The sequence below is a fragment of the Geotrypetes seraphini genome, chromosome 18 (assembly GCF_902459505.1).
Source record: "Geotrypetes seraphini chromosome 18, aGeoSer1.1, whole genome shotgun sequence".
Taxonomy (NCBI): Eukaryota; Metazoa; Chordata; class Amphibia; order Gymnophiona; family Dermophiidae; genus Geotrypetes; species Geotrypetes seraphini.
The window spans coordinates 10,730,036-10,745,578 of record NC_047101.1 but is presented as its reverse complement, the minus strand read 5'-3'; the positions used below and the strand labels follow the sequence as shown (position 1 = coordinate 10,745,578).

At 43.7% G+C, this 15,543-nt stretch overlaps 1 protein-coding gene across 5 annotated transcripts in view; it reads right to left on the bottom strand.

The window, feature by feature from the left end:
• The window catches only part of JADE2 (jade family PHD finger 2), a 164,463-nt gene that overhangs the window by 61,391 nt on the left and 87,529 nt on the right, over positions 1-15,543 (bottom strand). For all 5 annotated transcript variants that reach the window (XM_033927173.1, XM_033927172.1, XM_033927171.1 and 2 more), the window contains one exon: positions 3,075-3,244. In XM_033927173.1, coding sequence (XP_033783064.1) covers positions 3,075-3,244 — 170 coding nt within the window. The remainder of the gene's footprint in view (positions 1-3,074; positions 3,245-15,543) is intronic.

Below are 15,543 nucleotides of genomic sequence, written 5' to 3'. Positions count from 1 at the left end.
CGGCATCAACACTGCATGCAACACTGCAATCTGTAACGCTGCTGTATCTAACTATAGCAATTTTAACCGTTCTGAACATATAACCTAACTGCCAAAATAACTTCACAGCACATTTATTGTCAAAAAATGTAAAGGTAACCTGACCGAATTTGTATCGTCCAAAATGTAAATTTAACCTTAACGAAATTGTAACATCACTGTAAATGTACAGTCTCTTCTTCTGTTAACCGCATAGAACTTCCATGGTAATGCGGTATACAAGAATAAAGTTATTATTATTATTATTATCTAACAATCCCCCTGGATGCTGGTTAACAGAGTCTACTGGATTAGGAAAAGACGATGCTTTTCCCATGGAAAGAAACTCCTAAACTTATTGCCCCTATTACTATAAAAAATATTCCCTTGCAATTGATTAATACCATTAAAATCCTAGGAGTTATATTTGACAGTAAATTCACTTTTCACGAACATATTGATAGTATTGTCAAATCATCTTTCTATAGACTTCGTCAAATCTGTTCCCTTTCACAATCTAAATCACTTAATATCTTTATCCACTCCTTAGTAATCTCTAAAATCGATTACTGCAACGCCCTTTTTAAAGGAATTGCACAAAGTGAAATTAGACGTCTACAAATCATACAAAATACTTCCATCAAACTTATAACAAAGACAAAAGAATTTGATCACGTAACACCACTTCTCAAAAACGCTCATTGGCTTCCGGTATCTCATAGAATAACTTATAAACTATGCCTACTCACTTTTAAATCAATACTTTTTAAAACACCCGCATTTATTTTTAAATCACTGATTCCTTACTCCTCAAACAGAACATTGCGGTCAAACGAACAACATGTACTGACAATTCCTTCTCTCAAGATCATCAACACTAGATGACAATTTATCTTTTCCGTTACTGCCCCACAAATCTGGAATTCTCTTCCAATTTATTTAAGAGAAGAAAATAATATTGATAAATTTAAGACTAATTTAAAAACATTCCTTTTTAAAGATGCTTTTGAGCAATAATTCTTAATCTTGAACTTACTAATAATGTTGTAATTGACCATCCATCTTAAATTCCTAACCTTGTGTTTTTACCTGACCACCTTTTCTATAATAATTTGTAGTTCAAATCCCCTTCACCTTTTGTTCTTGTTTGTTAAGTTTGTATATTCTAGTTTATTTTAATGTTTATGTTTAAATAATGTATTATTTTTAATATTGTAATTTTAATTGGGGGTTTTTTTATGCATGCTCATCGCTTTGAAGTACGATTAAGCGATTAATCAAAAATTTTAATAAACTTGAAACTTGAAAAGGAATGGCTTCTGCTGTTGTACAGACCGTCGATGAAACCGAGAACCGGGCAGCGTGTGTTAAGTTAACAGCTCGGCAGGATTCAAACTGGCTGTCACAAGCCCCGAACAGGTCAACGAGGATTCGATGCACAGCTGTGATCTTTGCAAAATGTCGTCAACTTTTAGGAAAGCCAGAATTTTCAGGTGCTTTTTGCAGCAGCTGCTTCCCGGAAAGGTTTCTTATCGTGACGTCCTTTAAGGAGCCGAAGAACAGAAGCTGGTGTTCATTAGCTGTATGTCATCGTAGTATGATTTGCTATCTAAATCTGCAAACAATTCTAACCCTGGCGTCCTTTCGGTCCTCTTCAAAAGATACGTAAGCATCTCTCCGTTTACAATCCCGGCTCAAATGCTTTTCCTTTTGGCTTACACCTTTCAGCTGGACTGGAGACTTTATGGTCACAGCCCATGTAGCCATGCTCTGGGTGGAAGGCACGGCTCCTGATTTTGAGTTCCAGGTAGCCTCTGAAGTGGGCTGGGAAGGGCAGAAAAAACAACCACCTAATTATGGTACATTAAAAAGTCTCCCAGAACCTCAGGCTAGATCTGAATTCCATTCAATCATTAACTACTGTATTTTTCGCTCTATAAGATACACTTGACCATAAGACGCACCTACCTGTAGAGAAGGAAAAACCAAGGAAAAAAAATTTCTGAACCAAATGGCGTACTCTGTCCTACTGCCCTGCCCTGAACCCTGTCTTACCTCTGGTGGTCTAGTGGTAGGCCAGGACAGGGCACAGGAAAGGCAGGCCTAGTGGCAGGCAGGCAGGGCCCCCGTACTTTTTTAAATTCCGAAGGTCCAGCGCTGTATCGGCAGGAGCTTTCCACGCTCCTGCCCCTCCCTCACTGGACGGCTGCCTCCGAGTCCTCATCTCTTACGGCAGAGCGGCGCACAATGCAGGCGCAAGCTTTTTGCACACACCTGCCTGGCCCCCGCACCGCTCCCTGAATGGCTGCCGTCAGTGGCTTGCCCAGGGTCACAAGGAGCAGCATGGGCTCGAACCCACAACCTTAGGGTGCCGAGGCTGTAGCTTTTACCACTGCGCCACACTCTCCCTCCAATCAAGGTCAGCCACCACAGCGACATTCATCAGCCAGCTCTCAACACGTGGTATGATGTATCTAGTCCCTAGATTCTGGTTATGTGCAAAGGCTGGAAGCACCCAATTGCCCCCATTTCACCCTGATGGGTTTGGGCACACTGCCTCTACAGAATCCCCAGTCCCAGATTCAAGAATTGTACCCAGAAGTGAAAGCAAGAAATAACCTAACTCAGCACCGGATGGTAGAAGTGTATGCCCATGTAATATAACAGAACAGAAATGAGTTACAACACACTCAGGTTCTTCTATTAAGGGAACCCTGTTGACCATCCTGGTAGCCCCGGAAATCATGGAAGCAAAAGCAGGGTTACCAGATGGCCAGATTTCCCCGGACACGTACTTCTTTTCGTGGATATGTCCACGGGTCCGGATGGCTTTTCAAAAACCTGGTACTTTGTCCAGGCTTTGAAAAGCTTCCTCGAAATCGTATCGGGCAGCCCTCATGCCCGACAAGAGCAAGCAGCGGGGGGCAGGGTTGGGGCAGGATTGGAGCATAACAGGGCGGGGGTGGGTGGAATTGAGTGGGCCTGAGGGCAGTGTCTAGAGACCCAGATTTTACTAAAGTAAAATCTGGTAAACCTAAGCAAAAGACTATACTCACCTAACTCTTTCAGCTCCACGTTAACAAGCTCCAGCCAATGCGAATCAACCTCATCAAGATCATAGCGGCAGGGTGGGCAGGAAGTGGTCCTGAAGATCTCGGGGAAATCAAATCCAGATTCTGTGCTTTGTGAAACCGGCAGTGGACATTCTCCAAGAAGTTCTAAAACCCTAGGGAAAGAAACACAAAGGCACCACACAAATAAGGTTCCCTAAAAATCAAATGAAGAAACCAAAAACTACTTAAAGCAATGTTCCCCCCTTTTGGAATAGGGGGATGCTTTTATCATTTTGTTCGCCAAAGCAGTTCAAATGCAGCTACTTTCTCTGTCCCTAGGGCTTACGATCTATACAGGGGGCAATGGAGGGTTAACTGACTCACCCAGTGTCACAGTGGGGATTGAACCCCATTCCCCTGGTTCTTAACCCACTGTTCTAACCATTAGGATACTCTTATGTAACTTCTTTTTGTGCTACATGGCGTATCCTGGCACTGTTGTTAGAAGCCTTCCTTCTCTCCAACAGACTATCCTGGATCTCAACCTCCCGGCTTTGAGTTTCATTTATTGCAGATTAAGATGAGACACGGAAGTGCAACTGCTCTTTTTATCCCCTAGGGAACTCTCAATTTCATAAAAAGGTTCCTTGGCAGGATTGATTAATCAATGAAGAACTTCTTTTGAATGATGGCCGGGGCCTGATCTTATCTATGCAGGTAATTCAAGGAGTCAGCCCTTGCCCTCCTCCCCTCTTTATCACCAGGGTCTTCACTTCTTCATGGGCCATCGTCTGGAAAGGATCTTGCATCCTCCGGGAAGCAAAACTTATGTTTCCCCCCTGAAAGGAAAGCACTTCAATCCAGATCTATTCCGTAGCAAAAGGACCTTCGTTTACAATCTTTTCTGCCGGTTTTCCAAGCTTAAGATGAAATAAGTTATGTGAAGAATGATCTCGCTACACTCTTCCCTCAATATTCATGGGGGTTAGGGGCAGAGCCGGCCCGTGAATATGGAAAAAAAATCGCAGATATCTTTTAGGGCAGAATCTGACCCATCCCTGCCTCCCTCCTGCGTCCCGAACCTTCCCCAGACCTGTGACGCGGGGCAGGAACGATCTTCCTACGCTCCTGCCCCGTGCAGAGCCATCATCAAAAATGACTGCCATAAGGCCACGGGAACTCACGGCAGCCATTTTTGATGATGGCTCTGCACGGAGCAGGAGCGTAGGAAGATCGCTCCTGGCCCGCATCACCGCTAGACCACCAGGTAAGGTCTGGGGAAGATCCAGGAAGCAGCGTTTCTGCATTAAAAAAATAAGGGGGAGGTCTGGGGCAAAAATCGCAAATAACCAAATTTGTGGGTACTAAACCCGCGGATTCGGAGGGAGAAGTGTATTTCACATTTACTATCTGCTGCTGAGACAGACATGGGGAATCCACTGCTTGCCCTGAATCGATAGCATGGAAAGTTGCTACTATTTGGGAATCCGGAATCTTGCTCCTCTTTGGGATTCTAGAATGTCGCAAGTTTCTGCCATTTACTTGTGACCAGGATTGGCCATTGTAGAAACTGGTTACTGGACCAGATGAACCTTTGGTCTAATCCAGTATAGCTATTCCTATGATTACCAAAGGACATACATTTTGCCAGAGACCTTTCTTCTAAAGTTCATAGGATAAAATTTATATAGGCAACTTACAATACCTGGTGTGTGTGTGTGTGTTTGTGGCGGCGGGAGAGGGGGGGGGGACGAGACGAGGATTGGTTAGGCGCCCGGATGATCTACACCAGTGGTCTCAAACTCAAACCCTTTGCAGGGCCACATTTGGGATTTGTAGGTACTTGGAGGGCCTCGGAAAAAATAGTTAATGTCTTATTAAAGAAATGACAATTTTGCATGAGGTAAAACTCTTTATAGATTATAAATCTTTCCTTTTGGCTAAGTCTTAATAATAATATTGTCATTTATAGCTAAAGAGACATACGATCAAGAAACTGTTTGATTTTACTCTTGTGATTATGATAAACATACCGAGGGCCTCAAAATAGTACCTGGCGGGCCGCATGTGGCCCCTGGGCCACGAGTTTGAGACCACTGATCTATACTAAACTAGTACAGTAGACTCTCAGCTAACCGGCACACATGGGGATTCATAGATGCTGGATAAATGTAGTTTCTGGTTGCTTGAGAGTTACTATTAAAAATAGGCCTAACTAATATTAAATACTAATACTATACCCCATCCTATGGCATACCATAAACTGTTCCAGACAAATTACCGGACATGTGGTAGGCAAAGCATGGGCGTACTCGGGTGTGGTGTGCCAAGTTTACACTTAAATTTCTGCCAGAAATTGATTTTATTTTCATTTTTATTTAAAGTATTACAATATTTCTTTGATTTTTATTTTCTGGTTGCTTGAGTTCTGGTTAACAGAGAGTCAACTGCACAGAGCGCCTTTTATAGAATACTAGTTCAGTATAGATTTTGTGCCTAATTTTGGGCACCAGACAAAAACTTAAACTGAAGGGTTGGGGGGTAAGATTACAAAGTTATAAAGCACATCAACACCCCATTTAATGGAAAAACAAAAAAACTAGGCAGGCACTTAAGTACTCAATACAAGCAAAGTCAAGTTCAATAACTATTGCCGACGATCGTTTCGTCTTAACTATCACCACTTCTTCAGGGCTTTCAAATCAAACGTAGCTATCTACTTGTTGAACATTTCCTCTACATGTTCCAACAAGTAGATAGCTAAGTTATAGTAATGTTAGCAGTTTTAACAATTACTAGAGACTTAGCAAGGGTGTACATATCGATAGCCAGCAACGACGACTCAGGATGGTAATTTTGAAGATGAATCTATTTTGCCAAATTCATTTAAGAGCCATCAGAAGCGGCCCTCAAACGGGAAATCAAGTCTACGCGTTGACCAAAGCTATCAGCTGCTAGCTTCCTCATGAGCCGATGGAGCAGCCTGGCAAAGGTTCTGGTTAGTAATACAAGAGAGGCCACCATGACTTGGACAGCCCAAAAACAAAACCCAGGAGCTGATGTATACCAGCAGAAGAGCGTATGAGGAACAGGAACAGAAAATATTATCATGCTGATTCAGTAATGCTTGTTCAACAGAGGTGCCCTTAGTTCCTGAATGCTGGAGGGTGCAACATGATCTGGAGTTTTAGTATAGTCTAAACCAGTGGTTCCCAACCCTATCCTGGAGGACCACCAGTCAAGTCAAGTTTTCGGGACAGCCCTAATGAATGTGCATAAGAGAGATTTGCATATCATGGAGGTGGCAAGCGTGCAAATTTGTTCCATGCATATTCATTAGGGTTATCCTGAAAACCTGACTGACTGGCTGTCTTCCAGGACAGGGTTGGGAACCAATGGTTTAGACTATGACAAACGTGCCTGATCCCTCTTTGAAAACTTCAACCAGCAAGTCAACATGGGTATGTATATTTATTTATTCAGTTTTCTATACTGTTCTCCCAAGGGCGCTAAGAACAGTTTACAAGCATTTTTTCCCTGTCTCTCCTGGTGGACTCACAATTTATCTAACGTACCTGTGGCAATGGGAGGGGGGGGGGGGATTAAGTGACTTGCCCAGGGTCACAGGAAGTGGTGCTGGGTTTGAACCCACACCCTCAGGGTGCCGAGGCTCTAGCTCTAACCACCACCACACTCTTCCCCCTGTGCTGAGACCAAAACGGAAGTGCTTGTTTTTGTACTGTATGAAACTTATGCAAAGATTTGATCAATATCTTCATTTCTCATTGTTTCCAAACAAACAAAAACAGCCCTGCGTAGAACCGCGAAGAGCCAAGCCTAAGGTAAACATCATTCAGATGAACATGATTCAAAACAGGGTCTTGGCACAGCAGTCCTTGAAAGCCAATGTACAGTGAAAGACAAAACCAATTTCTATAAAAGGAAATGGTTCTTATGTCTTTCCATAGATGAGCAGATAAAAGCAACGGGGCTCATAATCAAAACTTTAAAATGTCCAAAAACCAGCCAAGTCGGCACTTGGGCGTCCTAATAGCAGGGAACTCCAAGAGCCGATAATCAAAACCAACCTTCTGGACGTGCAGCGGCACTTCTAAGCTGCCGTGCATCCGGAGAGCAAAGGGGCGTGTTGGGAGGTGTGTTATGGGCGGGAATCGGGCGGGCTTCAACCTGGACGTACCCCAGCCATAATCAAAGCTTTCCTAGAGGGAACTTAGACGCCGGCAGCTTGAGTTGTGTCCGAGTTCCACAAAGGTGCCCAAACTGACAAGAAGACACTGGAGGATTTAAGGCATTAGCCCCTCCCCTTACTCCCCCCCAGTGGTCACGACCCCCTCCCACTACCCAAAGAGCAAAAAAAAAAAAAAAAAACACAAACCCATAGGCTTCCAATCAGCTGATTGCGGCAGAGTAATCCCCATCAGCTGAGCCAGTTTTGGGGATTCCTGGCAGCTCAACTGATGGGGATTTCCCCTGCCAGGATCAGCTGAGCCACGGAGCTCTACACCCTGGCAACCCCCTGACATCTCTGCCCCCCACACATTCCCGGGCCCCACTCCCTGGAACCCCTGCACCTTCGGAAGTGCAAACAGCTGTGACTCATCATTAAAAATAAATAAATACACCATCCACATAAAATATAGTAGTTTTGGGGGAAAAAAGATCTTAAAAGTGCGCTTCTTGAGCACATGCATTAAAGGTGACACGAGCTATGAAGTGTGCATATATTGCGCTCCAATAAGGCACACACACAATATGTTTGCCTACAGCATTGCTTTTCCCGGCACATTAACGCCTCTTTCCGTGGTCTATTCTGCACATGCGCTGATCACTATCACCAGCAGCTCATCTCATATAAATTCGGTGACACTCTGTGAACCTCATTGGGAACCACTGGTAAGCCAAGGGCTCTCAACCTAGACCTCAGGATACACCTAAGTAGGGTTGCCAGACATCCGGAAAAAATGGACATCCTCTTTTTAGACTTTCCAAAACCCGGCAGTTTGTCTGGGTTTTGGAAAGCCCCATATGGAGGGCCTTCAATAAGCATGTGTGGCTAATGTCTCACGAATTCGCACATGTAAGAGGCCCTCCAGACACAGCCTAAAGGTCAGGGAAAAAGAGATGAGGCTTTTTGGGGGCGGAGCTGGAGGCAGAATGGGGAGGGTTGGAGGCAGGACAAGGTGTAGCTAGGCAATGCATCCGGGTCTGTCCGTCCTTAAATAACCCTACACCTAGGCAGTCAGATTTTTAGGAAATCCACAATGAATATGCATGAGATAGATTTGCATACAATGAAGTAGTATATGCAAATGTATCTCATGCATATTAATTGTAGGTATTCTGGGTTGAGAGCCCTGGTCTATGCCATTGCCGACCTCATGTCTCAAATCTCTTGACCCAACCCCAAGATTTGACTTATCGTTCTTGTATAATATACACAATTATCACATATAGTCCTTAAGACACCAGGCAGCAAGCATCCATAAGATAATGTAAATGCAAAATAACACTACTGATTGTCTCAAAGGCCTTTACTTTGCCACAAATGGATGGAACGCCAGCCATCAAAACTGAATTTCCTCTAAGGATGCTGAAAGGAAGTTTACCCAAGAGAAGGACTGAATAGGAGATGCCGCTTCTTCCCTAGTTGCCTCAGGCTAATTTTTATTGCTGTCTCGCCCTGATCTTTGGTTTGTTTCCATATACTATGTACTTGCCTTTCTAGACATCCAGGCACTGGCCCAAATAACCTTCATTAACTACAAAAACAAATGGGATTTAATGCGTGCTCACACAAAACCAATATTTATCTCTCTCAGCATGTCAAGAGAACCCAGATATAAGGACAACTTTGGATTTACCAAACACTACTGCTATCCATTCAGTCGTGTCCGACCCTTGGATACTCTGTAGGCCAGGGGTATCAAAGTCCCTCCTCAAGGGCCACAATCCAGTCGGGTTTTCAGGATTTCCCCAATGAATATGCATGAGATCTATTTGCATGCACTGATTTCATTGTATGCTAATAGATCTCATGCATATTCATTGGGGTAATCCTGAAAACCCGACTGGATTGCGGCCCTCGAGGAGGGACTTTGACACCCCTGCTGTAGGCCAATCCACGCCATGCTTCCCTGTTTTCCACGGCTTCTTTCAATTGCTTGATGTTCATTCCCGTGTCGTTCTTGATGGTATCCAACCAATGAGCCAATGTGTGCGAGTCACGGTGAACAAATAAATTATTTAAAAAGGTACACAAGGTTTAGAGACACCAGATCACCTGCTGGGGTGAGGAGGAGAGATGCCAGGTGAGAGGTGGGGTTCTCGTGCCCACCCACTTTAGGCTAAGGCCCACCCAAAATTGGGTGTCTGGCTTCGCCACTGCCTCCACTCTGCCCAAACTGTGCTCTGGGAATGAATGCCTTTTATAAGATGTTCTAAACGCATATCAAAAAAAGGCTTTCCATGCAGAAAAAAGTATTGCATAAAATTACTCGCTCTGAGAGCAATCGTGCATTTGGTGCCACTGAAATGCTGCAGGAGCAGACAGCCTGATAGATACAAATTGCACTGAGTCAGCAGCTGCAGTGCACCTGACTGAATCACATTTCCTTTCTGAAACTTCGCATTCGAACCCAACGGTCTAACAGTGTTATCCAGCCACACATGAGAAAGAACATAGCATTGTACAAATGACTCAGGCACCTTCACTTCCTGCAAACACAATCCCTCCAAATTCTATAAATGGCCTCCAAAGCTAAGTACACAATTAGGCCCTGATTCTATAAAAGCTTATAGCTAGGCCCCTAGATCGGCAAGCCTGACCAACCTAGGCGTCTAATTTAATTATTTAAAAAGCTTAGTCGTGCCAATAACAAACAATTAGCACTTTATAATTGGCTTAAATTAATTGGGTGGCAAGCGCCTAACTGGGTAGGCACGTAACACAAGGCGTCTACCAGAAAGTAGGTATGGTTGATTGGGAGGGGGGGGGGAGATCGTGGGCATGTTTTGCCTGTAGGCGCCTAAAGTGGACTTAAGCACTGGTAGACGTCCAACTTAGGTGCCAGTGTTTAGGCCAAGAAAACCCTGGCATAAGAACATAAGCAGTGCCTCTGCTGGGTCAGACCAGAGGTCCATCACGCCCAGCAGTCCGCTCACGTGGCGGCCCATCAGGTCCAGGACCTGTATAGTAGTCCTCTATCTATACCCTTCTATCCCCTTTTCCTTCAGGAAATTATCTAATCCCTTCTTGAACCCCAAAACCGTACTCTGTCCTATCACCACCTCTGGAAGCGCATTCCAGGTGTCCGGGCATGCCATATTCACTCTTTCCAGTCGTGGTACATGGGCTTGTCATGCCACTGGGGCTTGTGGTCATCTGTGAAGCTGAAAGCTATGCCGTCGGTAGCTTCACTACCAGCAGGTTTCAGACTAACGAAGTACCACCCGTCTGGGCAGCAGCAGATGGGCAGCGCTGGAGGCGAAGAATCGCGTTTTGATGCGACAACATCGAATTTATACTGCACAGAAGGCCCAGAAACCTACTTCTGTATTCTTCCAAGAAAACTTGATGATGTTTATCGAGTCGCCTAGGACTCGAATACGAGACAGCGGCACCTAACAAGTTCACTCTAGGTGCGATTCTATGTGTGGCGTCTAAATCAAGATCGCCATGCAGTAGGTGCGACGTTCCTAGGCACCTATGATTTAAGCGCCGTTTATACATTCGGGCCCTTACAGAACAGGGCCAGAAGTGCGTGGAACTAAATACCAATAACTGATCTTAACAAGCACTGTTTCGTGGTAATTTGCCACTGCACATATAATAAAGATTCCTGCAGTTTCTTTCTTGTTTTTGATAATAGATTTAGAACACATTATCTGCCATTATGTAATGTAATGTAATGTAATTTATTTCTTATATACCGCTACATCCATTATGAGTTACTACCTTAGTGGCCAGTGTTTTTTTGACAAATTATTGACATTTCAGGCAGGCAAAATGAATTCATGGTTATGTACCATTATTTCTCAGGCTTATTCTTATATGTCTTTTAGGAAACTGTTGAAAACTGAGCTGTTTGGTAAATTTGTAAATTGAAGCTTCTATTTTGATTGGTAAATTGTATACTGATATTTTTAAATGCCTATCTTAATCTGATCTTAATGTATTTTTAACTCAATTGTATTTCATTCACTGATTGTACAATTCTTCTATATGTGAACCGCCTAAAACTATGTGGTGCGGCAGTATACAAGAATAAAATAACACTATATATTAAATCTATCCCTACAAGTGCTTTTCAGAAGAGAGCAAGAAGGGATTAGGATTTGGCACACCGCCTTTCTGAGGTTACAATTAAAGCAATTTACATATTACCGTATAATTCGCGAATATAAACTGATCCAAATATAAACAAAAATAATCTTTTTTCTCCCAAAAAAGGGGGGAAAATAGGTTGACTCGAGTATAAACTGAGGGATTATATTCAAGTATAGGTATTGATGGTCCAGCGGTAAACCAGAGCAGGAGTGATCCTCCTACGCTCCTGCCCCGTGCAGAGCAGCTAAAGAAAATGGCTGCCATGAGTTCCATCAGTCTTGGCAAGGTTGCCACGGGAACTCAAGGCAGCCATTTCCTTTGTCAACTCTGCACGGGGAAAGAACGGAGGAGGATCGCTCCTGCCCCAGTTCAGCGCTGGTCCACCAAGGCTCAAGGCAGACCCAGAGAAGGCCTGCAACAGGTCCGGAAGGAAGGCAGGGGGAGTGCACAGCTGGATGACTCAAATATAAACCGAGACTCCCATTTTTGGGCCCAAAAATCTTGGTTTATATTCGAGTATACAGTATATGATATATACAGGTACTTATCGCTGTCCCTAATGAGCTCACACTCTTAAGTTTTGTATCTGGGGTTAAGGGCTCATTTTACAAAGCCGCAGTAAAAATTTCTACTGCAGGCCAGCGAGGTAAATGCTCTGATGCTCAAAGAAATTCTATGAAAGTGAGAGCGTTTACCTTGCCAGCCTTGCCAGTAAAAACCTCTACTGTGGCTTTTAAAAGCTGGTGTTAAGTGTCTTGCCCAAGGTCAGAAGGAGATACAGTGGGAAAGAAACCCAGATCCCTTGGGTCTTAGGCGCTGCATTAATCATTAGGCTACTCCTCCCTGGGTACATCTATGGGCATCTCGACAACAGAGAGGAAACAAGTCAGTTGAAGAGTTACTGGTTGATAGTCTCAGCCTGTACGCTGCCAAGCAGACATTCCTGTGGCCTGGGATTTGCTCCAGGATGAAGCTGGAAGTGAGACTTGTTTTGGGAATGAGCAAATAAATAGATATAAATAGTCAGTTAAGCCAGAAGTTCCCAAAACTGTCCTACTGACCTGACTTCTTCCCCCCACTTGGTTTTTCAGGAGCTCCATAGGGAATATATATGAGAGATTTGCATAAAATAGTAGATGCAAATCCATCTCATGCATATTCATTGCAGATATCCTGAAAACCTGTTTGGCTGTGGGAGATCATGGGAGAGGTTTAGGAACTGCTGATCAATATTGCTTCTAAGTTGTGCGGGAGTCCTCCACCTACATTCCAACCAGTGGGTGGTGCTGTTTCAATATCACATTTTCAATAGCTAGGGATCAGCAAGTTGTGCGGCACTCCAGAGAACCTGCCTCTCCCTAGTGACTGAAAAGGCAATACTGAAGCACTGCCCCCCACTGGCCATTGAAGAACTCTCACTCAGCTTAAAAGGAACACTGCTGCTGAGTAAAGGCATCAAGGCAATGCTAGAAATGGGTGTGCGCCTTTATGCATGTCTTAACTGGCATTTATGCATACATGGGCACTACACGACATTACAAAGCTTTTTATATTCTGCCATGGCCCTTATGAGTTCCTGGCGGATTACAATAAAGCAGATGACCAGAAACAAACCTGGTTAAACAGGCAATATTGAAAAAAAAATCATAAAAAGCAATCAGTTCAACAGCACTGCAGAAGAAAACAGTCCCTGCTCGAAAGAGCTTACAATCTAAACAGCCAAGACAGACAAACAGACTGTCACGGATACAGTTAAGGAGAACGGTTAATCTGCTGGCTGGGTTGGAGGGCAGAGGGGAGTCCAGGACAATCAAGCCATTGTGACATCACTGATGAGGTTGGCTCCTATTGGTGGAATGAGGCATTATGACATCACAATCTCGGCTCTGCTTCCCAAAGACTGAAATTCTTCACACTACTACTACTACTTTTAATTATTTCTATAGCGCTACCAGACACACGCAGCGCTGCACAAAGTCACAAAGAATAAGAAAACAGTCCCTGCTCGAAAGAGCTTACAATCTAAACAGGCAAAGACAGACAAACAGGATGTCATGGATAAATGTATTAACACTGCACCATCATGATTTCCCAGTTAAACCAAAATATTCAAGAATTATTAATATATATCTCACATTTTCTCTGCAGAAAGAGATTAAATAAAATGTGCATCCTCATAGCTGGTCTTCATCCTGACCCCTCAGAGAATCACCTTCACTACAGCAATGAGAATTCATTTCAGCATGTAACAAATACCATCCAGGGGACCAAACTGGATCTTTGTTTTGGGCATACTAGTGAGCAGAACATTTTCTATACCATATTCCTGCACTTTAAGAGCTTGTATAAAATAAAACCTCCCTATTTATACGATGGTTATAGTCAGGCTCCAACCCTGCTAACACAATGTTGTTTTCCTTATTCTAGCATGATTGCAGAGTCATTTCAGACTGCATTAGTCATACAGCCAGCGTCAGAGACCTGCTTCTCACATAGCAAAAAGATGTATTTGTCTTATGGCCAAGCAACACTGCTGAGGGCTTGGTATTTGGAGACATTTATCACTCCTAATAAATAAAGGTTAGGGCTCTTCAGCTTGGAAAAGAGACGGCTGAGGGGAGATATGATTGAAGTCTACAAAATCCTGAGTTGAGTAGAATGATTTTTCACTCCGTCAAAAATGACAAAGACTAGGGGGCATTCGATGAAGTTGCAGGGAAATACTTTTAAAACCAACAGGAGGAAATATTTTTTCACTCAGAGGATAGTTAAGCTCTGGAACGCATAGCTGGTTTTAAGAAAGGTTTGGACAAGTTCCTGGAGGAAAAGTCCATAGTCTGTTATTGAGAAAGATATGGGGGAAGCCACTGCTTGCTCTGGAATCTGGCTATTCTTTGGGATTCTGTATGTAATGTTGCTACTCCTTGGGTTTTGGCCAGGTACTAGTGACCTGGATTAGCCACCGTGAGAACGGGCTACTGGCCTTGACGGACCATTGGTCTGACCCAGGAAGGCTACTCTTTATGTTCTTAAAGGTGAAGAGCAGGCAGCAGAATAACTAAGTTAGACCAATATATGAGGACCTCAAACAAGTAACCTATTTTGAACAACTTGGGACCTCTGGCCTGGACTTGGAACTTTCTAGCCTTAACCAGCTCCCATCGTTGACCTACTCATCAACCTTTGTCCTTCTCTCTCCATTCACTTACAAAGTTTGAACCCAATCATCAAAATAGTTTAACCAGGTTTATGTAGCTGGCTCTCTCTTATACGATAAGGTGAAGTATTCATCACCTTAACTGCATAAAGATAGGACCGAGTTCTATGCAGCTGGATTTGGCTATTTAACTTAGGCGATTGAGGGCTCAATATCGGCTCCCAACTGCACAACTGCCAACTCTGTCATCGGAGCGTCCACAAAATAGCCAGCTACAATTTTAGTGGATAGTGGCGATACTGAGCTGAATGAACCAGTTAAGTGCCTCTGAATATCAGTAGACAGCCCCGTACAAGTAATATATCTGGTCAAGAGCAGTTTGTGGGCCATTAAAATCGCTTTGTATGTGAACCCTAACCCGAGACAACACAAGGTTAAATGACTTTAGTAGACAAGTTCATAAAAAGCAGCAGCAGGATTTTTGAATCCCAGCTTCGAAGTCCCACTAGGCCAGGGGTCTCAAAGTCCTTCCTTGAGGGCCGCAATCCAGTCGGGTTTTCAGGATTTCCCCCATGAATAGGCATGAGATCTATGTGCATGCATTGCTTTCAATGCATATTCATTGGGGAAATCCTGAAAACCCGACTGGATTGCGGCCCTCAAGGAGGGACTTTGAGATCCCTGAACTAGGCTGAGCTTAACTGTGGAATATCTAAGTTCAGCTGTCCTCATCTAATCTACAGGGAGTGGGTTATTTACAGCCAAGGTTCAGGCTTTGATGTTACAGGATTTAGCTTATTACTGGATACCTTATACTCTGGATTTTATGTTTCCCATACTTTTTAAAATTACTAGCGACCTGGATTGGCCACCGTGAGGACTAGATGGACCATTGGTAATACAATCTTTTCAGTAACCGCCCCCACGATTTGGAATTCTCTTCCTATATATATATATACGATCTGAAC